We start from the raw sequence: 24,862 nt of genomic DNA, 5'->3' as shown, positions 1-24,862 counted from the left end.
AGTATAAGCTTGTTTTACCTCTTTTGTTTTTAAACAATTTAAATCTAAACAAACTCTGTATAGCCTCAAAACATGGTTAAAACTATACTTTTGATATCATGGATGAATAATCTTTGTATCCAGAGCCCTCTCCATGAGTTTGAGTGGTTACATTTCTCCAGCCCCATCCCTCAGCTGTTTATCAAATCAGTGGTTATTATTGTTATTATTGGGACTGCAGATTGCCCCTTTAACAAAACCATATCTATTGTCTTTCCTTCTGTCTCCCTAGGAGCTGGGTCTGATCCGCAAGCCCGCCTCCTTCATGACCAGCATCTGTGACGAGCGCGGCCAGGAGCTCATATACGCAGGCATGCCCATCACCGAGGTGTTCAAGGAAGAGATGGGCCTGGGAGGTGTGCTGGGCCTGCTCTGGTTCCAACGCAGGTGAGAGTACAGTCTGGCCCCCTAGCAAAGAGACAAGAGTCCATTCTGTTTGGTCAGTGACTAATGAACTGGACGCTAGTATACACATTGCAGTATCTTCCAGGTCTGAAGTCCTGTTGCTCGTCTTCTCCCTGCCGCTAAATTAATTTAAAAAAATATATTTATATCACCTTTATTTAACCAGATAGGCTAGTTGAGAACAAGTTCTCATTTACAACTGCGACCTGGACAAGATAAAGCAAAGCAGTTCGACACATACAACAACACAGAGTTACACATGGAATAAACAAACATACAGTCAATAATACAATAGAAAAGGTCTATATACAGTGTGTGCAAATGAGGTAAGATAAGGGAGGTAAATAGGCCATGGTGGTGAAATGATTACAATATAGAAATTAAACACTGCAGTGATAGATGTGCGTGCAAGTAGAGATACTGGGGTGCAAAGGAGGAAAATAAATAACAGTATGGGGATGAGGTAGTTGAATGTACAGGTGCAGTGATATGTGAGCTGGTCTGACAGCTGGTGTTTAAGCTAGTGAGGGAGATATGAGTCTCCAGCTTCAGTGATTTTTGCAGTTCGTTCCAGTCATTGGCAGCAGAGAACTGGAAGGAACGGCGGCTGAAGGAGGAATTGGCTTTGGGGGTGACCAGTGAAATATACCTGCTGGAGCGTGTGCTATGGGTGGGTGCTGCTATAGTGACCAGCGAGCTGAGATAAGGCAGGGCTTTACCTAGCAGACTTATAGATGACCTGGAGCCAGTGGGTTTGGCGACAAATATGAAGCGAGGGCCAGCCAACGAGAGCATACAGGTCGCAGTGGTGGGTAGTATATGGGGCTTTGGTGACAAAACGGATGGCACTGTGATAGACTGCATCCAATTTGCTGAGTAGAGTGTTGGTGGCTATTTTGTAAATGACATCGCCGAAGTCCTGGATTGGTAGGATGGTCAGTTTTACGAGGGTATGTTTGGCAGCATGAGTGAATGATGCTTTGTTGCGAAATAGGACGCCGATTCTAGATGTAATTTTGGATTGGAGATGCTTAATGTGAGTCTGGAAGGAGAGTTTACAGTCTAACCAGACGCTTAGGCATTTGCAGTTGTCCACATATTTTAAGTCAGAACCGTCCAGAGTAGTGATGCTGGACGGGTGGGCAGGTATGGGCAGCGATCGGTTGAAGGGCATGCATTTAGTTTTACTTGCATTTAAGAGCAGTTGGAGGCCACGGAAGGAGAGTTGTATGGCATTGAAGCTCGTCTGGAGGTTGGTTAACCTGTTGGGGATAGGGGGCAGTATTTACACGGCCGGATAAAAAACGTACCCGATTTAATCTGGTTACTACTCCTGCCCAGTCACTAGAATATGCATATAATTATTGGCTTTGGATAGAAAACACCCTAAAGTTTCTAAAACTGTTTGAATGGTGTCTGTGAGTATAACAGAACTCATATGGCAGGCAAAAACCTGAGAAGATTCTGAACAGGAAGTGGCCTGTCTGACAAGTTCTTGTTCATCTTGGCTCTTTTTATTGAAGACTGAGGATCTTTGCTGTAACGTGACACTTCCTACGGCTCCCATAGGCTCTCAGAACCCGGGAAAAAGCTGAATGATATCGAGGCAGCCCCTGGCTGAAACACATTAGCGCGTTTGGATAGTGGCCTGTCAGAGGACCATCAGACTGGGGCTCGCGCACGAGGGCACGAGATGTTTTTATTTTCCCTCTCTTTGAATGAAAACCACCACTCCCGGTCGGAATATTATCGCTTTTTTATGAGAAAAATGGCATAAAAATTGATTTTAAACAGCGGTTGACATGCTTCGAAGTACGGTAATGGAATATTTCGATTTTTTTTTGTCACGAAATGCGTCGTGCTCGTCACCCTTTACCATTCGGATAGTGTCTTGAACGCACGAACAAAACGCCGCTATTTGGATATAACTATGGATTATTTGGGACCAAACCAACATTTGTTATTGAAGTAGAAGTCCTGGGAGTGCATTCTGACGAAGAACAGCAAAGGTAATACCATTTTTCTTATAGTAAATCTGACTTTGGTGAGTGCTAAACTTGCTGGGTGTCTAAATTGCTAGCCCTGTGATGCCGGGCTATCTACTGAGAATATTGCAAAATGTGCTTTCACCGAAAAGCTATTTTAAAATCGGACATAGCGAGTGCATAGAGGAGTTCTGTATCTATAATTCTTAAAATAATTGTTATGCTTTTTGTGAACGTTTATCGTGAGTAATTTCGTAAATTCACCCGAAGTGTTCGGTGGGAATGCTAGTCACATGCTAATGTAAAAAGCTGGTTTTTGATATAAAGATGAACTTGATTGAACAAAACATGCATGTATTGTATAACATAATGTCCTAGGGGTGTCATCTGATGAAGATCATCAAAGGTTAGTGCTGCATTTAGCTGTGGTTTGGGTTTATGTGACATTATATGCTAGCTTGAAAAATGGGTGTCTGATTATTTCTGGCTGGGTACTCTGCTGACATAATCTAATGTTTTGCTTTCGTTGTAAAGCCTTTTTGAAATCGGACAGTGTGGTTAGATTAACGAGAGTCTTGTCTTTAAAATGGTGTAAAATAGTCATATGTTTGAGAAATTGAAGTAATAGCATTTCTAAGGTATTTGAATATCACGCCACGGGATTACACTGGCTGTTGAGCAAGCGTCCCACCTAGCCCAGAGAGGTTAACACAGTGTCCAAAGAAGGACCAGAAGTATACAGAATGGTGTCGTCTGCGTTAGACGTGGTTCAGAGAATCACCAGCAGCAAGAGCGACATCATTGATGTATACAGAGAAAAGAGTTGGCCTGAGGATTCAACCCTGTGGCACCACCATAGACTGCCAGAGGTCTGGACAACAGGCCCTCCGATTTGACACACTGAACTCTGTCTGAGAAGTAGTTGGTGAACCAGGCAAGGCAGTCATTTGAGAAACCAAGGCTGTTTAGTCTGCCGATAAGAATGTGGTGATTGACAGAGTCGAAAGCCTTGGCCAGGTCGATGAATACAGCTGCACAGTATTGTCTCTTATCGATGGCGGTTATGATATCGTTTAGGACCTTGAGCGTGGCTGAGGTGCACCCACGGCCAGCTCGGAAATCAGATTGCATAGCGGAGAAGGTACGGTGGGATTCCAAATGGTCGGTGATCTGTTTAACTTGGCTTTCGAAGACATTAGAAAGGCAGGGTAGGATAGATATAGGTCTGTAGCAGTTTGGATCGAGTGTCTCCCCCTTTAAAGAGGGGGATGACCGTGGCAGCTTTCCAATCTTTGGGGATCTCAGACGATGCGAAAGAGGTTGAACAGGCTAGTAATAGGGGTTGCAACAATTTTGGCGGATCATTTTAGAGAGGGTCCAGATTGTCTAGCCCGGCTGATTTGTAGGCGTCCAGATTTTGCAGCTCTTTCTGAATGTCAGCTATCTGGATTTGGGTGAAGAAGAAATGGGGGGGGCTTGGGCAAGTTGCTGTGCAGTTGCTGATGCAGGGCTGTTGACTGGGTTAGGGGTAGCCAGGTGGAAAGCATGGCCAGCCGTAGAAAAATGCTTATTGAAATTCTCGATTATTGTGGATTAGAGGTCGGCCGATTTTAAATAGGGGCCAATTTCAAGTTTTCATCACAATTGGTATTTTTGGACACTGATTTACGTTTTTTTTTTTTTATATATATTTTTTTATTTCACTAGGCAAGTCAGTTAAGAACACATTCTTATTTTCAATGACGGCCTAGGAACTATGGGTTAACTGCCTTGTTCAGGGGCAGAACGACAGATTGCCACCTCTGGGATTAGTTTTTGCAACCTTCCGGTTACTAGTCCAACGTTCTAACCACCTGCCTTACATTGCACTCCACGAGGAGCCTGCGTGGCAGGTTGACTACCTGTTACGCGAGGGCAGCAAGAAGCCAAGGTAAGTTGCTAGCTAGCATTAAACTTATCTTAACATAATCACTAGTTAACTACACATGGTTGATGATATTACTAGTTTATCTAGCGTGTCCTGCGTTGCATATAATCGATGCGGTGCCTGTTAATTTCTCATTGAATCACAGCCTACTTCGACAAACGGGTGATGATTTAACCAGCGCATTTGCGAAAAAAGCACTGTCGTTGCACCAATGTACCTAACCATAAACATCAATGCCTTTCTTTAAAATCAATACACAAGTATATATTTTTAAACCTGCATATTTAGTTAATATTGCCTGCTAACATGAATTTCTTATAACTAGGGATGTGACGTTGTGTTACTTCTCTTGCGTTCCGTGCAAGCAGTCAGGGTATATACAGCAGTTTGGGCCGCCTGGCTCATTGCGAACTGTGTGAAGTCCATTTATTCCTAACAAAGGCTGTAATTAATTTGCCAGAATTGTACATAATTATGACATAACATTGAAGGTTGTACAATGTAACAGGAATATTTAGACTTAGGGATGCCATCCGTTAGATATAATACGGAGCGGTTCCGTATTTCACTGAGAAGAAGAAACGTTTGATTTCGAAATTATAGTTTCCGGATTCAACCATTTTATTCAACCATTTTAATGACCAAAGGCTCGTATTTCTTTGTGATATGTTATAATTAAGTCTGATTTGATAGAGCAGTCTGACTGAGCGATGGTAGGCACCAGCAGGCTCGTAAGCATTCATTCAAACAGCACTTTTGTGCCTTTGCCAGCAGCTCTTCGCAATGCTTCAAGCATTGTGCCGTTTATGACTTCAAGCCTATCAACTCCCGAGATTAGGCTTGCGTAACCGATGTGAAATGGCTAGCTAGTTAGCGAGGTGCACACTAATAGCGTTTCAAACGTCACTCGCTCTAAGACTTGGAATAGCTGTTCCCCTTGCTCTGCATGGGTAACGCTGCTTCGAGGGTGGCTGTTGTCGATGTGTTCCTGGTTCGGGCCCAGGCAGGAGCGAGGAGAGGGACGGAAGCTATACTGTTACACTGGCAATACTAAAGTGCCTATAAGAACATCCAATAGTCAAAGGTATATGAAATACAAATCGTATAGAGAAATAGTCCTATAATAACTACAACCTAAAACTTCTTACCTGGGAATATTGAAGACTCATGTTAAAAGGAACCACCAGCTTAAATATGTTCTCATGTTCTGAGCAAGGAACTTAAATGTTAGCTTTTTTACATGGCACATATTGCACTTTTACTTTTCCAACACTTTGTTTTTGCATTATTTAAACCAAATTGAACATGTTTCATTATTTATTTGAGGCTAAATTGATTTTATTGGTGTATTATATTAAGTTAAAATAAGTGTTCATTCAGTGTTGTTGTAATTGTCATTATTACAAATACATAAAAACAATCAGCCGATTAATCGGTATCGGCTTTTTTGGTCCTCCAATAATCGGTACCGGCAGTGAAAAATCATTATCTGTCGACCTCTATTGTGGTGACAGTGTTTCCTAGCCTAAGTGCAGTGGGCAGCTGGGAGGAGGTGCTCTTATTCTCCATGGACTTTAGTGTCCCAGAGCTTTTTGGAGTTTGTGCTACGGGATGGAAATTTCTGTTTGTTAACCTGTTGAGGCTCGGGGGCAGTATTGAGAAATTTTGAAAAAAATATGTGCCCATTTTTAACTGCCTCCTACACCAACTCAGAAGCTAGGATATGCATATTATTAACACATTCGGATAGAAAACACTCTGAATTTTCTAAAACAGTTTGAATGGTGTCTGTAAGTATAACAAAACTCATATTGCAGGCAAAAACCTGTGAAAAATAGATTAAAAAAAAATTTGAATTTTGTGACTGTACTATTTAGTGTCATTGTTTTATAGATACCATAGTGAGAAAGGATTCATTTCGCAACTCCTACGGCTTCCACTAGATGTCAACGATCTTTATAAAGTTGTTTGAAGCGTCTATGATGAACAGAGACCGGATGGCAATGAAGAGAAGTTGACCTCCCTGGGATGTCGTCACTTCATTATTGGCTGCACCTGCGCAATCATGTGATGCGATACATTTTTCAAAGACGTTTTTCAAGACACAGGAGAGGTCGGGTTGAAACATTACTGATGTTTCACGTTAAAAATGGCTCTAAAGATTGATGCTAAACAACGTTTGACATGTTTGAACAATGTAAATAGATTATTTTTTTTACTTTTCGCCGTGACTCCCCCCCCCCCCCCCCCCGCGCTACTTTTTAGTAGCCTACCGAAGCGCTAACAACATGGAACAACTTGGAGTTATTTGGACATCAATTATGAACTTTGTCAAAAGAAACCACATTTGTAGTGGACCTGGGATTTCTAGAAGTGCCAATGGATGAAGATAATCAAAGGTAAGGGAATATTGACAATAGTAATTTTGATATTACATGGTTACAGATGGTGCTAACCTGTATAGCCTAGCCTATTGTTCTTAGCACAGCACCCGGTTTATTGCAAATTGTGATTTCCCAGTAAAGTTATTTTGAAATCTGGCATTGCAGTAGCATTTACGAAATGTTAAACTATGAATATTTGAATGACAATAATATAATTTACCAATGTTATCGAATAGTAATTTTGTGATTTGTAACGTTGTTCACCGGAAGCATTTGAGAGAAAAAAAAATCTGATTTTCACCGCTTCGGTAAAATGCTGTTTTTGGATATAAATATCAACTTGATGGAACAAAAAATGCATGTATTGTGTAACATAATGTCTTAGGAGTGTCATCTGAGGAAGATTGTCAAAGGTTGGTGCATAATTCTAGCTGGTTATCCGCTTATGGTGACGCCTGTCTTTGAATTGACAAAACATTACACACAGCTATTTTCAATGTACTCTCCTAACATAACCTAACTTTATGCTTTCGCCGTAAAGCCTCTTTGAAATCGGACAATGTGGTTGGATTTAGGAGATGTTTATCTTTCAAATTGTGAGAAATAGTTGATTGTTTGAGAAATTGAAATTATTAGATTCTTGCAGTTTTTGAATTTCCCGCCGTGGTCTCTTGACAATGAATCCCGATATCGGGATAAGATCCCCAACAGGATAAAGCTAGCCTTTGCTTTCCTAACTGCCTGTGTATATTGGTTCCTAACTTCCCTGAAAAGTTGCATATCACAGGGGCTATTCGATGCTAATGCAGTACGCCACAGAATGTTTTTGTGCTGGTCAAGGGCAGTCAGGTCTGGAGTGAACCAAGGGCTATATCTGTTCCTGGTTCTACATTTTTTTTAATGGGGCATGCTTATTTAAGATGGTGAGGGAAGTACTTTTAAAGATTAACCAGGCATTCTCTACTAACGGAATGAGGTCAATATCCTTCCAGGATACCCGGGCAAGGTCGATTAGAAAGTCCTGCTCGCTGAAGTGTTTTAGGGAGTGTTTGACAGAGATGAGGGGTGGTCGTTTGACCACTGACCCATTACGGATGCAGGCAATGAGGCAGTGATCGCTGAGATCCTGGTTGAAGACGGCAGAGGTGTATTTGGAGGGCAGGTTGGTTAGGATGATATCTGAGGGGGCCCGTGTTTACGGATTTGGGGTTGTACCTGGTGGGTTCATTGATAATTTGTGTGAGATTGAGGGCATCAAGCTCAGATTGTAGGACGGCCGGGGTGTTAAGCATGTCCCAGTTTAGGTCACCTAACAGCACGAGCTCTGAAGATAGATGGGGGGCAATCAATTCACATATGGTGTCCACGGCACAGCTGGGGGCAGAAGGTGGTCTATAGCAAGCGTCAAAGGTGAGAGACTTGTTTCTGGAAAGGTGGATTAAAAGTAGAAGCTCATTGTTTGGGCACAGACCTGGATAGTACGGTCATGGCCAAACATTTTGAGAATGACACAAATATACATTTTCACAAAGTCTGCTGCCTCAGTTTATATGATGGCAATTTGCATATACTCCAGAATTTTATGAAGAGTGATCAGATGAATTGCAATTAATGGCAAAGTCCCTCTTTGCCATGCAAATCCTAAAAAACCTTTCCACTGCATTTCAACCCTGCTACAAAAGGACCAGCTGACATCATGTCAGTGATTCTCTCGTTAACACAGGTGTGAGTGTTGACGAGGACAAGGCTGGAGATCACTCTGTCATGCTGATTGAGTTCGAATAACATGCTGGAAGCTTCAAAAGGAGAGTGGTACTTGGAATCATTGTTCTTCCTTTGTCAACCATGATTGCCTGCAAGGAAACACGTGCCGTCATCACTGCTTTGCACAAAAAGGGCTTCACGAGCAAGGATATTGCTGCCGGTAAGATTGCACCTAAATCAACCATTTATCGGATCATCAAGAACTTCAAGGAGAGCGGTTCAATTGTTGTGAAGAAGGCTTCAGGGCACCCAAGAAAGTCCAGCAAGCGCCAGGACCATCTCCTAAAGTTGATTCAGCTGCGGGATCGGGGCACCACCAGTACAGAGCTTGCTCAGGAATGGCAGCAGGCAGGTGTGAGTGCATCTGCACGCACAGTGAAGCAAAGACTTTTGGAGGATGGCCTGGTGTCAAGAAGGGCAGAAAAGAAGCCACTTCTCTCCAGGAAAAACATCAGGGACAGACTGATATTCTGCAAAAGGTACAGGGATTGGACTGCTGAGGACTGGGGTAGTAATTTTCTCTGAATCCCCTTTCCGATTGTTTGGGGCATCCGGGAAAAAAACTTGTCCGAAGAAGACACAGTGAGCGCTACCATCAGTCCTGTGTCATGCCAACAGTAAAGCATCCTGAGACCATTCATGTGTGGGGTTGCTTCTCAGCCAAGGGAGTAGGCTCACTCACAATTTTGCCTAAGAACGCCGCCATGAATAAAGAATGGTACCAACACATCCTCCGAGAGCAACTTCTCCCAACCATCCAGGAACATTTTGGTGACGAACAATGCCTTTTCCAGCATGATGGAGCACCTTGCCGTAAGGCAAAAGTGATAACTAAGTGGCTTGGGGAACAAAACAACGATTGTTTTGGCCAGGAAACTCCCCAGACCTTAATCCCATTGAGAACTTGTGGTCAATCCTCAAGAGGCGGGTGGACAAACAAAAACCCACAAATTCTGACAAACTCCAAGCATTGATTATGCAAGAATTGTCTGCCATCAGTCAGGATGTGGCCCAGAAGTTAATTGACAGCATGCCAGGGTGGATTGCAGAGGTCTTGAAAAAAGAAGGGTCAACACTGCAAATATTGACTCTTTGCATCAACTTCATGTAATTGCCAGTAAAAGCCTTATGAAATGCTTGTAATTATACTTCAGTATTCCATTGTAACATCTGACAAAAATATCTAAAGACACTGAAGTAGCAAACTTTGTGCAAATTAATATTTGTGTCATTCTCAACTTTTGGCCACGACTGTAAGACAGAACTCTGCAGGCTATCTCTGCAGTAGATTGCAACTCCGCCCCCTTTGGCAGTTCTATCTTGTCGGAAAATGTTATAGTTATGGAAATTTCAGGGTTTTTGGTGGTCTTCCTAAGCCAGGATTCAGACACGGCTAGGGAATCCGGGTTGGCAGACTGTGCTAAAGCGGTGAATAAAACAAACTTAGGGAGGAGGCTTCTGTTAACATGCATGAAACCAAGGCTTTTACAGTTACAGAAGTCAACAAATGAGAGCGCCTGGGGAATGGGAGTGGAGCTCGGCACTGCATGGCCTGGATTAACCTCTACATCACCAGAGGAACAGAGGAGGAGTAGGTTAAGGGTACGGCTAAAGGCTATAAGAACTGGTTGTCTAGTACGTTTGGAACAGAGTAAAAGGAGCAGGTTTTTGGGCACGGTAGAATAGATTCAAGGCATAATGTACAGACAAAGGTATGGTAGGATGTGAATACAGTGGAGGTAAACCTACGGATTGAGTGACAATGAGATATTGTCTCTAGAAACATCATTTAAACCAGGTGAGGTCACCGCATGTGTGGGAGGTGGAACTAAAGGGTTAACTAAGGCATATTGAGCAGGGCTAGAGGCTCTACAGTTAAATAAGGCAATAATTACTAACCAAAACAGCAATGGACAAGGCATATTGACATTAGGGAAAAGCATGCGTAGACGAGTGATCATATAGGGGTCCAGTGAGACAGCTAGCGGGCCGGGGCTAGCAAGCTCGCAGAAGGGCCTTAGAGGGACGTCGCGACGGAAGAAGTCTGTTGTAGCCCCCTCGTGCTGTTACGTCGGCAGACCAGTCGTCATGGATCAGCAGGGCTCCGTGTGGTAAAAGGTCTTTGATTGGCCAGAGATTTCTCACACCTGAGTTGTGTTCATTAGGCACCAAACGGAAGAAAAAGGACTGACACCTGGAAGGATTACCTGGATTTTTTTTACCTTCAAATTTTGGGTTTCTGTTGCAAAACATTTTCAGTTGTGTGCCCGTATGAATGAACACAAACCTGGTTACCCATTGCACACTCCACTTTGGTGTTGTGCACTGACATGGCCCCATCACTTCTCCTCCCTCTAGTTATCATCCCACATCTTGATTTTTCCCTAGGTTACCGCGCTACGCCTGCCAGTTCATTGAGATGTGCCTGATGGTGACTGCAGACCATGGGCCCGCCGTGTCTGGTGCCCACAACACCATAGTCTGTGCCCGTGCCGGCAAGGACCTAATCTCCAGCCTGACATCCGGCCTGCTCACCATTGTGAGGACACACATACACACACTGTGTGACTTCCTGAAATCTAATTTGAAAATGCATCAAGTCCAGATACCATTAGTATCTATCCAATGGCTTCCATACCTCTCAGATTAAAGGTCTTGAAGGAAGGGAATGAGAAAAAAGGAAGATTTCAAAGACCAAAGCATAGCGTTGGTTTAAGACTCTCTCCAGCCAAGATCTTTGGCTGGAGAGAGTTTCCACCATTTGTTAAATTTATGCAAGAATCTGTATAAGTTCAGGAAAAGGGTGGAGAATTTGGATGTAGCCCACTACTGGGACACTGACAAAAAGGGTTGTCTTTACTTGTAAGAGTTTAGAGACGAATATACTTTGTTGATATTGTTTCCCAGGGGGACCGCTTTGGAGGAGCTTTGGATGCTGCGGCCAAGCAGTTCAGCAAGGCGTTCGACAGCGGCATGCTGCCGATGGAGTTTGTCAACAAGATGAAGAAGGATGGCAAGCTGATCATGGGTATTGGGCACAGGGTCAAATCGGTGAGCAGTAAATTACAAGGATTTAAATATAGCTACATTTCCAGTTAATTTGAACAATTCCATCTCAATTTGTTTGACTGAGCATATACTAACACAAATATAAACGCTACATACAACAATTTCAAAGATTTTATTGAGTTACCGTTCATATAAGGAAATCTGTCAATTGAAATAAATTCATTAGGCCCTAATCTATTGATGTCACATGATTGGGAATTCAGATAAGCGTCTGTTGGTCACAGATACTGTACCTTTAAAAAAAAAAAAAGGCCCTCACAATAAGCCTCAGGAGCTCGTCATGGTATCTCTGTGCATTCAAATTCCCATCGATAAAATGCAATTGTGTTCGTTGTCCATAGCTTATACCTGCCCATACCATAACCCCACCGCCACCATGGGGCACGCTGTTCACAACGTTGACATCAGAAAACCACTCGCCCACACGTCAGGGGTCTGTGGTTGTGAGGCCGTTGGACGTACTGCCAAATTCTCTAAAACGACGTTGGAGGTAGCTTATGGTAGAGAAATTAACTTTAACAGCTCTGGTGGACATTCCTGCAGTCAGCATGCCAATTGCACATTCCCTCAACTTGAGACATATGTGGCATTGCAGTGCATTCGAAAAGTTTTCAGACCCCTTGACTTTTAGCCTTATTCAAAAATGGATTCAATCGTTTTTCCCCCCCTCGATCTACACACAATACCCCATAATGACCAAGCGAAAACGGGTTTCTCAAAATGTTTGTGCATTTATATTTTTTTTCTTCTGAAATATCACATTTACAAAAGTATTCTGACCCATTGCTATGAGCTTTGAAATTGAGCTCAGGTGCATCTTGTTTCCATTGATCATCCTTGAGATGTTTCTAAGACTTGATTGGAGTCCACTTGTGGTCAATTCAATTGATTGGACATGATTTGGAAAGGCACACACCTGTCTATATAAGGTCCCACAGTTGACAGTGCATGTCAGAGCAAAAACCAAGCCATGAGATCGAAGGAATTGTCCGTAGTTGTCCGAGACAGGATTGTGTCGAGACAGATCTGGGGAAGGATACCAAAAAATGTCTGCCTCATTTAAGGGCCCCAAGAACACAGTGGCCTCCATCATTCTTAAATGGAAGAAGTTTGGAACTACCAAGACTCTTCCTAGAGATGTCCGCCCAGCCAAACTGAGCAATCGGGGGGAGAAGATCCTTGGTCAGGGAGGTGACCAAGAACCTGATGGTCACTCTGACAGAGCTCTAGAGTTCCTCTATGGAGATGGGAAAACCTTCCAGAAGGACAACCATCTCTGCAGAACTCCACTAATCAGGCCTTTTATGGTAGTGGCCAAACAGAAGCCACTCCACAGTAAAAGGAACGTGACAGCCCGCTTGGAGTTTGCCAAAAGGCACCTAAAGACTGAGCATGAGAAACAAGATTCTCTGGTCTGATGAAACCAAGATTAAACTCTTTGTCCTGAGTGTCAAGTGTCACGTCTGGAGGAAACCTGGCACCATCCCTACAGTGAAGCATGGTGGTGGCAGCATCATGCTGTGGGTATGTTTTTCAGTTGCAGGAACTGGGAGACTAGTCAGGGTCGAGGGAAAGATGAACGGAGTAAAGTACAGAGAGATCCTTGACGAAAACCTGCTCCAGAGCACTTGGGACCACGGACTGGGGCAAAGGTTCACCTTCCAACAGGACAACAACCCTAGGCACGCAGGAGTGTCTTCGGGACAAGTCTCAATGTCCTTGAGTGGCCCAGCCGGAGCCCGGACTTGAACCTGTTCGAACATCTCTGGAGAGACCTGAAAATAGCTGTGCAGAAACGCTCTCCATCCAGCCTGACAGCGCTTGAGAGGATCTGCAGAGAGGAATGAGAGAAACTCCCCAAATACAGGTGTGCCTAGCTTGTATTGTCATACCCAAGAAGACTCGAGGCTGTAATCACTGCTAAAGGTGCTTCAACAAAGTACTGAGTAAATGGTCTGAATACTTTTGTAAAAGTAATATATATTTATTTTTATGAATTCATGACTGACCTCCTTGATTCAATCTGTAATGTCTGACTGATTAAATTATGACAGGCTATTTTATCAAATCGATTACCTAACGTTTGATTACGTGATTGAATTAAACCATGCAACAATTAACTTGTTAATAACCTGGGGCACCACGGAAGAGTGTTTATAGAGCTGCTGTCTTCCGAATAAACTCTTAAAGATCTGAAGATCTTTTATATCAATTGCAGTCAATTATTAATTGTCACCTTCTATCGGTCTCATTCTGATTGTCGTAAGTACTTGGTTATCTTCACGAACCCGGGCAAACAAATTGTTTCAATTATTTATTTTCTAAATAATAATATTTTCTAAATAATCACACAGAATTACATATACACAGGATGGATCATACATCGATTACTAATCATGTCATTAAAGGAAAGGTCCCTAGCGGACTAAACCGATATGACGGCTGGTTACGCAAAGAAAGGGAGTTGGGTTTGAATGGAAGAGCGGGAAGACTGAGGAACAAAAGGATTGGGTCTCTATCGGACCTTGAGAAGCTATGCTACCGTTTATACAGAATCTTATACATTCTAATAAGCGCCCGTTCGGAAAAGGAAAATGCAAGATGTATATTTACACTGAGCTGCGCTTTGATAAATGGGTCGAAGATGGAAGACTGGTTTGTCCAGCAGAGATCACCTTTGTCCTTTGACGAATCTTTCTGGTCGTAGTGTTGTAGGGCGGATACGTTGTACCCTGTCGTTCTTAAGAGATTCTGTCATTTCCTAGGCCACGTACGTTTACAGCTGCAGCTGATAACTCGACTTCTAGGATGTATCACTTCTTTATTGAATAAGAGTTCAAAGTTCATACCATTTTGCTATAATCAGCTCGTGCTGTATTCTGGCTGGTCTTGTCGAAATTCATCCTTCCAGCGTGGGGATTGTCACCTCCACGTTGAAAATAGCCCTTTTTAAAGTACGGACACCAGTCCTCACATCGACGGGAACTAAGGTTGATTTCCGTCAACAGGCTTTTGTATTAGGGGAGAGAAGGGTGTGTTTCTTAGTTTTCAACCAATGTCTGTTCACTTGGGCGTTACCACTGAGTGAGCATAGTTTACTTATGAAAACAATTCTCTCATTTAGAAGCAAAATTACATTTAATATTTTCACAAATGGGTTAATATTTAAACATTTAAATTGCACAACAATTCCATGTGAATCTGATACATTGTATCATACTAGTTATGTCATCCTATCATCAGATACAATGTCCCAGACACCAACTGATCTGACATCATGTTCTTTAAGTACCAACGGACACTTTCAACTGGTTGGATTACAGAAATATTGTACCTTTCCCCAACCTTTTGATGTTACCATACTCTCTATGTTAACACAGGGCTTTCCAAGAGTCCTTTCTGTAGGGTGGAGAGAAAGGGGGGAAAGGTGATTATGGGGGTCATAAACCTCATACAACAGGGTAACGTCATGACAGATCTTATGTAGCAAAATTTGAAATAGTTTTTTTTACATTGGATAAAAGCAGAGACACAAGACTATAAAATGGTATATCATACACTACATTTGAGGAACAATGGGAAAGTAATTCTGCTTTGAAAGTCGATAAACTTGTAACCTCACTTTTGAGAAGATGGCCTTTGAATGTTTTGGTACCTACTGGAGAGCTCTTCATTGTCTTTGTAAAAATGTATAAAAACCAGTTTTTGCTTTGTCATTATGGGTTATTCTGTGTATTGATGAGGGGGGAAAAAATATTAATCAATTTAACACAATGTTAGGTTCTAATTCTGAGTAAAAAACTCAAGACACTATGAAAGCTTAAACAACTTTATTCTTCCCAGAGGATCAATGCAGCTGCATTAGATGAAGACATTTTCACACAAGCACTGATGTTTAACTGTTCCTCCTAGGCTGAGTCTGCTCCTACACATCTGAACAGCAAATCCGTTTCTGGGGTAGAGATCAGGTCAGATGATAGACAGATATCACGAGGGTTCTGTCTAGCAACAAAGTGCTCACTCCTCCCCAACTCACGGCTGTCATAGTGTCTTCTCCTCCCAGAGGATCCTTCCCATAGGATCCCTGATGGCCAACAATAACATATCCTGACATAATGTAAACGTTATACATTACCCTCTCTCCCTCAGTGACATGAATAAGTATATTTCATATTCTCAGAACTCAACAGTAACAAAAAGTGGAAAAAGTCAAGGGGTCTGAATACTTTACGAATGCACCGTATGTTGTGTGACAGAAGTGCACATTTTACATGTTGTGTTTATATTTTTGTTCTAAACCTGTTTTTTCAAGACCAGATGTATGGCTGCATTTACACATGCAGCCCAATTATTGGCAAAAGATCAGAATGTATCTGTTTGTCAAAAGATCAATTAGTGGCAAAATATCAGAATTGGGCTGCCTGTGTTAAGTCTAACTAGAATTTTTGCTAATTGACACCATGATTTGCAAGAAAGTACGCATTAAGATTTGATTCTCGTCCTTAGTTTTATTGCCTTAAAATTAAATCAAATCAATTCAGAAGTGTGTGTATACCCCTACAGCTCAGTGGCAGAATGGATACATTGACATATTTTCTGGAAAATGATCTAAATGTGTTGATTTAATTGTAGATCAACAACCCCGACATGAGAGTCCAGATCCTGAAGGACTTTGTGAAGGGGCATTTCCCTGCCACTCCGATGCTGGATTACGCTCTGGATGTGGAAAAGATCACCACCTCCAAGGTACTGCCCTCTACTAACCTCTCACTTCTCTGCCTAGTGGTGCAGGCTACTTTATTTAGGGAGTACTTACTGTATACGAGTGAGCAAAAGGATGGAAACTCCTTCCAGCTATCAAAAACGTAATGCTTTGTAAAATGTTTCTTACCTAATTTATTTTGTTACTTGATCATTTTTGGTCAAGGTTACAGGTACAATACATTCTTATCAAGCGTAATGCTGCCGTTAACATAGTTTGGACTATTTTGAATCCATTACTGTCAGAGGGCATATTAGGCAGGGATAGAAGTTAACCTGTTGGGGCTAGGGGGCAGTATTTGCACGGCCGGATAAAAAACGTACCCGATTTAATCTGGTTACTACTCCTGCCCAGTCACTAGAATATGCATATAATTATTGGCTTTGGATAGAAAACACCCTAAAGTTTCTAAAACTGTTTGAATGGTGTCTGTGAGTATAACAGAACTCATATGGCAGGCAAAAACCTGAGAAGATTCTGAACAGGAAGTGGCCTGTCTGACAAGTTCTTGTTCATCTTGGCTCTTTTTATTGAAGACTGAGGATCTTTGCTGTAACGTGACACTTCCTACGGCTCCCATAGGCTCTCAGAACCCGGGAAAAAGCTGAATGATATCGAGGCAGCCCCTGGCTGAAACACATTAGCGCGTTTGGATAGTGGCCTGTCAGAGGACCATCAGACTGGGGCTCGCGCACGAGGGCACGAGATGTTTTTATTTTCCCTCTCTTTGAACGAAAACCACCACTCCCGGTCGGAATATTATCGCTTTTTTTATGAGAAAAATGGCATAAAAATTGATTTTAAACAGCGGTTGACATGCTTCGAAGTACGGTAATGGAATATTTAGATTTTTTTTGTCACGAAATGCGTCGTGCTCGTCACCCTTTACCATTCGGATAGTGGCCTGTCTGACCATTTCTTGCCCTCCTTGATCATCTCTAACAAATACAGGGGATCTCTGGCATGACGTGACACTTCCTACGGCTCCCATGGGCTCTCAGAAGGCGGGAAAAAGCTGAACGATGTAATTCCATCCCCAGGCTGAAACACATTAGCGCGTTTGGCAAGTGCTCTGTCAGAGGGCCATTAGACTGAGGCTCGTGCATGAGGGGATAGCATGCTTTTACTTTCACTCTCTTTGTAATAAAAAAATAACGATTTCCCGGTCGGAATATTATCGCTTTTTTACGAGAAAAATGGCATAAAAATTGATTTTAAACAGCGGTTGACATGCTTCGAAGTACGGTAATGGAATATTTAGAATTTTTTTGTCACGAAATGCGCCATGCTCGTCACCCTTATTTACCCTTTCGAATAGTGTCTTGAACGCACGAACAAAACGCCGCTATTTGGATATAACAATGGATTATTTGGGACCAAACCAACATTTGTTATTGAAGTAGAAGTCTTGGGAGTGCATTCTGACGAAGAACAGCAAAGGTAATAACATTTTTCTTATAGTAAATCTGACTTTGGTCAGTGCTAAACTTGCTGGGTGTCTAAATAGCTAGCCCTGTGATGCCGGGCTATCTACTTAGAATATTGCAAAATGTGCTTTCACCGAAAAGCTATTTTAAAATCGGACATATCGAGTGCATAGAGGAGTTCTGTATCTATAATTCTTAAAATAATTGTTGTTTTTTGTGAACGTTTATCGTGAGTAATTTAGTAAATTCACCGGCAGTGTTCGGTGGGAATGCTAGTCACATGCTAGTCACATGCTAATGTAAAAAGCTGGTTTTTGATATAAATATGAACTTGATTGAACAAAACATGCATGTATTGTATAACATAATGTCCTAGGGGTGTCATCTGATGAAGATCATCAAAGGTTAGTGCTGCATTTAGCTGTAGTTTGGGTTTATGTGAAATTATATGCTAGCTTGAAAAATGGGTGTCTGATTATTTCTGGCTGGGTACTCTGCTGACATAATCTAATGTTTTGCTTTCGTTGTAAAGCCATTTTGAAATCGGACAGTGTGGTTAGATTAACGAGAGTCTTGTCTTTAAAATGGTGTAAAATAGTCATATGTTTGAAAAATTGAATTAATGAGGCGGAACACACCTCAATTGACAAGTTGAAACAGCCTATAGATAATTAGCAGGCAGGGTGTGTTAACTGTCCTGTTGTGTAAGAATCACATTTTGGAACAGTGAGTGCATTCTGACATCACGTGCATAAAACAACTCACGCCGGCCTCCCGAGTGGCGCAAGGCGCTGCAGTGCTAGCTATGCAACTAGAGATCCTGGTTCGAGTCCAGGCTCTGTCGCAGCGACCAGGAGACCCATGGGGCGGTACACAATTGTCCCAATGTCGTCCTGTTTAGGGTTTAGCCGGCCGCGATTCTTAGCACCCGCCCGCTAACCCCGGCAGCCAGCCACACCAATATGTCAGAGGAAACACTGTTTAACTGACAACCGATGTCAGCCTGCAGGCACCCAGCCCACCACAAGGAGTCGCTAGAGCGCAATGAGCCAAGTAAAGCCCCCCCAGCCAAACCCTCCCCTAACCCGGACGACGCTAGGCCAATTTTGCGCCTCCCTATGGGACTCGCGGTCACGGCAGGTTGTGACAGCCTGGGATCAAACCCGGATCTGTAGTAACGCCTTAAGCGATGCAGTGCCTTAGACCGCTGCGCCACTTGGGAGGCCTAGTACAATTTATATTTCATACAGGCATGGTCATGTGAAATTGATCCAATAGGACCCCATTGAGGAGTGTGGGATTAATGCGTGAATCCTGTGATGATCCTGTATCTACAAATCTTAGTTGTGTGTGCGCAATTTGGTGCTTTCTAGTGACGGATGAATGGCACGACAATGGGCCTCAGGATCTCCTCACGGTATCTCTGGTCATTCAAATTGCCATTGATAAAATGCAAATGTGTTGGTTGTCCGTAGCTTATGCCTGCCCATACCATAACTCCACCGCTACCATGGGGCACTCTGTTCACAACGTTGACATCAGCAAACCGCTTGCCCACTCAACGCCATACATGCTGTCTGCCCGCCAGTGGCCATCGAAGGTGAGCAGTTGCCCACTGAATTTGGTTCCAACGCCCAACTGCAGTCAGGTCAAAACCCTGATGATGAAAATGTGCATGCAGATAAGCTTCCCTGAGATGGTTTCTGACAGTTTGTGCAGAAATTCTTCAGTTGAGCAAACCCACATTTTCATCGTGGACATTTCTGCAGTCAGCATGCCAATTTCCCGCTCCCTCAACTTGAGACACCTGTGTCATTATTGTGTGACAAAACTTCACATTTTAGTGGCCTTTTTTATTGTCCCCAGCACAAGGTGCACCTGTGTAATGATCTTCTTGATTTTCCACGCCTGTAAGGTGGCTGGATTATTTTGGCAAAGGAGAAATGCTCACAAACAGGGTTGTAAACAAATTTGTGCACATAATTTGAGAGAAATAAGCATTTTGTGCCTATGGAACATTTCTGGTAACTTTTATTTCAGCTCATGAAACATGGGACCAACACTTTACATGTTGCATTTATATTTTTGTTCAGTTTAGAATCCATAGAGCCTAAGCTTTAGTGATAATCTACTGTGTGATCGCCTCTCCTCTGCCTCTCCATCGCTTTCTCTGTTGTCTGTTTCTCTCTGCCTGCTCTGCTGTTGCTGTGTCGTGGTCTTCTATTTTGCTGTCTCTTTTGTTTACCCTACACTCTCACCCTGTCCTGTTTGTAAAAAGTGTAAAAGTAAACAATTGTTTTAATTGTAATTACACTGGCTTTTTCACCTCACCTGCAAATTATTTGTGAACCATGTTTTACTTTTTCACTCTCTGTATTTCACCTTTTGTAATGCGCAAATAAATCAAACTAATTAGACTCTATAGAGCAGCGTGAAGTGATAGGGGAGGTTGCTCAACCAACCTCTGTTCTCTCTCCATCTCTTCTGTCACTTTTGCTGCCACAGGTTGTTTGTTACTGTCTCTTGTCTATCCTCTTGTGTTATTGCTTGTTCTGTCTAATATTAGTGAAGAATGTGCCGGGTCTAGCGATGGTCCTGTACTGCTGCTGCTCATTTCATGGCAAAGTTCGCAAATAATAGATACAAATTATATACTTAATCATTATATATTTCTGCCAGGTTAGGGAATACCCCCCTGAAATGGACAAAAATGAATTGGGACATATTGCCATTGTACGAAACATATACACAATCACACAAATACCACTCAATTGGACGGCAGTTCATGCAAACCATATTGCATATGGCAAATGCCAAGTGTCATACAGCAAAGATCCCAAAGATGGCGAGTGCGCTCCACTGTACATTTTCATATTGCAAATGGACATAAAGTTAAGACCCAAGTGTCAAAATTTGAAAAAAATGTCAAATTTATCACTCCAAAAAAGTGCTTTCTGGACCGTTTTTCCTTTCCTTTTCTTTTTTTGTCAATTATACATGTAAGAACTGTGTGAACATACCTTTTGTCAGATTTTTTTACTTGTCCATAAGGCACATGTTTTGTCCATTTGCAATATGATATCATAGGAAGTCAAAAGTCATGGAACCATTGCCAAATGCCATAAGAAGTGTCCAAATGCAATATGAAAGTATTGAAAGTGCCAAATCAGGATGTTATGTCCATTTGCCATATATGATCATAGGAAGTCTGTTTCAAAAGTCAGTGAACCATGTCCAAATGGCATTTTATACTGCCCAAATGATATTTCACTGTTAAGCCCTGAATCAACCTAGGTCTATTTGTCATGCATGGTGAGAGAGAAGTGGGACTCAGTTGTTTTTAAACTTTTTTTTTTTTTTTTACGTCCAAAATGACCTATTGGATGGGTGGGGGGTGCTCCCTACCCAGCCGTGGACCCCTTGCACCAAGACTAAAGGCAATCAAAACCATTTAAAAAATGTGCTCCTGGTAACCCGTTCCAATTACCAGGAGCACGGCTGTCCATTTGCAATGCGTTGCAGTTACCATGAAGAATTTGACATGCTCAAAAATACTGCAGACATGCACAATTGACTGGCTCGATGAACTCGGGATGGCCGGGCAGTGATGGTGGTTCCTCTCCATCGCTCGTTGTGTTGATTTCAACATGTCCATTTAGTGATGGTTTTTCACTGTTGAAATTTATTGCAAATGGACAAAAGTCAGCCATCAAGTCAGCGTCAAAAAGATATCATTCTGACACCAAACTGATACAAACTGACGCCAAACCCACTTTGTCCAACTCAACTCGGTTAGAAGCCAACTATCACATATTTCAGAGCAGGCCCAAAATTCACAGTGCCTTCTGTTTAAACCATAATAAAAACATAAAACACGTAGTTACGTTCTAGCTGCGGGTCCAGTTATGACATTATGTGTAGGCCTAGCTGAGGCGACCCTGAGTTTTGGCTTGATAGGTCATTCGGAGTCCGAGCAGCGACCTTAATTGGTGCTGAAAATCCACTTTTCCCAGGCATGTGGTCCTTGAATGAGCTATCGGACAGAAACGTTGGGGTCCATCTCTGGGCTGCGGCGGTTTCAATGCACCTAGTCTTGTGACTCTGGGACTTGTCTAAATCTCGGCATTTTCGCGATAGTCAAAATTAATTGAAGTTATTGCAAATGTACAAGGCTGTTTCTCGGTCTGAGAACCTTCTAGAGCCACATAACTCACCGTGCACTATCGTCTTGAGCTCCTAGAACAGGTTTCTAAAGTTTCAGAACTCTAGGCCTGACGGTTCTTTGATAGTTCAAACAAAAGTAACTATTGCAGGCTCTGTGTGTCTGTAAGCCCAACACAGTGTCACTCCGTCCTTGCTGTGTGTGTGGAAATCTGATGGGAGAAATTACTGATTTACAGTTCATGAGGGTTACCTAATCACACACGAAGTTTTGGAAAGATGTTACTTTTTAACCCTTCGAAACAGCCCCTATGCCCCCAGTTAAGGCACTTCCGTTTGGCACAGGAAGCTAAAAGTAAACACACATCCTCATTGGGGTAGGCTTTTACAGAATCCTGAGTTTAAAGTTTTTATGTTAACCTCTCTAGGGGGTGTGGGACGCTACCGTCCCACCTGGCCAACATCCAGTGAAATTGCAGAGCGCCAAATTCAAAAACAGAAATACTCATTATAAAAATTCATAAAACATACAAGTGTTATACATCGGTTTAAAGATTAACTTGTTGTTAATCCAACCACGGTGTCAGCTTTCAAAAAGGCTTTACGGCGAAAGCATACCATGCGATTATCTGAGAACAGCGCCCAGCAGACAAATCATTACAAACGGTTACCAGCCAAGTAGAGGAGTTACAAAAGTCAGAAATGGCAATAAAATAAATCACTTACCTTTGGTCTTTGTATGGTTGCACTCACAAGACTCCCATTTACTCAATAAATGTTGGTTTTGGTCAATAAAGTCCCTCTTTATATCCAAAAACCTCCATTTTGTTTGCACGTTTTGTTCAGTAATCCACAGGCTCAAAGACGGTAACAACAGACAGACGAAAAATCCGAAAAGTATCAGTAAAGTTCGTAGAAACATGTCAAACGATGTTTATAATCAATCCTCAGGTTGTTTTTAGTCATAATAATCAATAACATTTCAACCGGACAAAAGCTTCGTCAATATAATAGGAAAACAAGAAAGGCGTGCTCTCGGTCGCTCGCATGAAAAACCTCGGACACTGCAGTGTCCACTCATTTTGACTGGTCTTACTCCCTCATTTTTCAGAATACAAGCCAGAAACAATTTCTAAAGACTGTTGACGTCTAGTGGAAGCCATAGGAAGTGCAATTTGAGTCCTAAGTCAATGGATACTGTAATGGCATTCAATAGAAAACTACAAACATAAAAAAATCCCACTTCCTGGATGGATATTTCTCAGGTTTTCACCTGCCATATCAGTTCTGTTATAGTTCTGTTGTGCCCCCTAACCTAATGAAGTTAAGAACTGACTGATTTACACAGCGTTTAATGCAATGATTTTCACAAACTGCAGGTTGGGTATATCAAAACAACTTTAGGGTGAATTTAACCACTTCCAGTTGCTCCAGGAAGCTTTGAATCAACACAGGTAGACCTCATAGTGGCCTGATGGATTGGCATCAAAGACGGGTTCATAAGGCATTCATAACCCACATAGGCACAAACACATTTCTTTCACCATCACCAATTGTACATTGGACGATTTCTTGTAAATTGCGATAGTTACGATATTACGAAATTAGCGCTCTATCGTTTTTGACCTTTAATCCCAGAATAATTTCCTTAACTCAAAAAGCGCTGAGGCCTCGACGCCATCTTGTTTCTGGGATTAAAGCCCATTAGTCCAAACCCGTGCCCACCGAGTTTCGTCTTCGAAGTCTTTTCCATTTAGGAGAAATGGCCATGTCAAATTAGTAATGTTTTGTACATTTGCAATAAGAAGCCATTCGCCATCTGGTGGAATTTAGCGGGAAAATGACCAGAATTTGATTAAACGGAAACCAAATGTCCGAGAGACTTTATTTGATGACTTCCCGGAAGATCTGGCCCTGGGGCACGTCGGCAAATTTTAAAAACATTTGCGGACGTCTAGTAAAGGACCGTACATTTGCAATATGGAGTTTCTCGTCAATCGTCAGTCCCCCCTTATCTCCGCTCACTGGTCACCGTAGCAGCACCCACCTGTAGTACTATATCTCTCTGGTCACCCCCAAAGCCAATTCCTCCTTTGGCCGTCTCTCTTTCCAGTTCTCTGCTGCCAATGACTGGAACGAACTACAAAAACTCTGAAACTGGAAACACTTATCTCCCTCACTAGCTTTAAGCACCAGCTGTCAGATCAGCTCACAGATCACTGCACCTGTACATAGCCCATCTATAATTTATCCCAAACAACTACCTCTTCCCCTACTGTATTTTTTTATGTTTTTTTTATTTTATTTGCTCCTTTGCACCCCATTAACCTCTATGGGCTAGGTGGGACGCTAGCGTGCCACCCGTGGTGCACTCCATCAACAGCAGGTGCATTTCAAGAGCGGCAAATTTGAATCCAAATAAATGTCAAGATTCAAATTTTTCAAACATACAACTATTTTACACCCTTTGAAAGATAAACATCTCCTTAATCTAACCACGTTTTACGATTTCAAAAAGGTTTTACGGCGAAAGCATAAATTTAGAGTATGTTAGGACAGTACATTTACAAGAGTTGTGTGTAATGTTTTGTCAAGTCAAAGACAGGGTCACCAAAACCATAAAACCAGCTAAAATGATGCACTAACCTTTTACAATCTCCATCAGATGACACTCCTAGGACATTATGTTAGACAATGCATGCATTTTTAGTTCTATCAAGTTCATATTTATATCCAAAAACAGCGTTTTACTATGGCATTGATGTTGAGGAAATCGTTTCCCTCCAATAACCGGCAGTCAAGTCAGCGTCACAAATTAAATAATTAAAATTAGAAAACATTGGTAAAATATTATATTGTCATTTAAAGAATTATAGATTTACATCTCTTGAACGCAATCAACTTGCCAGATTTAAAAATAACCTTACTGGGAAATCACA

General features: G+C 42.2%; 1 protein-coding gene across 4 annotated transcripts in view; it reads left to right on the top strand.

The window, feature by feature from the left end:
• Positions 1-24,862, top strand: part of LOC106589258 (ATP-citrate synthase) — a 127,298-nt gene that overhangs the window by 84,560 nt on the left and 17,876 nt on the right. For 3 of the 4 annotated variants that reach the window (XM_014178975.3, XM_014178973.3, XM_014178974.3), the window contains 4 exons: positions 272-426; positions 10,893-11,043; positions 11,412-11,555; positions 16,206-16,319. In XM_014178975.3, the coding sequence (XP_014034450.1) occupies positions 272-426; positions 10,893-11,043; positions 11,412-11,555; positions 16,206-16,319 (564 nt within the window). The remainder of the gene's footprint in view (positions 1-271; positions 427-10,892; positions 11,044-11,411; positions 11,556-16,205; positions 16,320-24,862) is intronic. The other variant, XR_006762624.2, reaches the window with a different exon arrangement.

This window comes from Salmo salar, chromosome 28 (genome assembly GCF_965601325.2).
Source record: "Salmo salar chromosome 28, fSalSal1, whole genome shotgun sequence".
Classification (NCBI taxonomy): Eukaryota; Metazoa; Chordata; class Actinopteri; order Salmoniformes; family Salmonidae; genus Salmo; species Salmo salar.
This window is presented reverse-complemented; position numbering and strand designations above follow the sequence as displayed.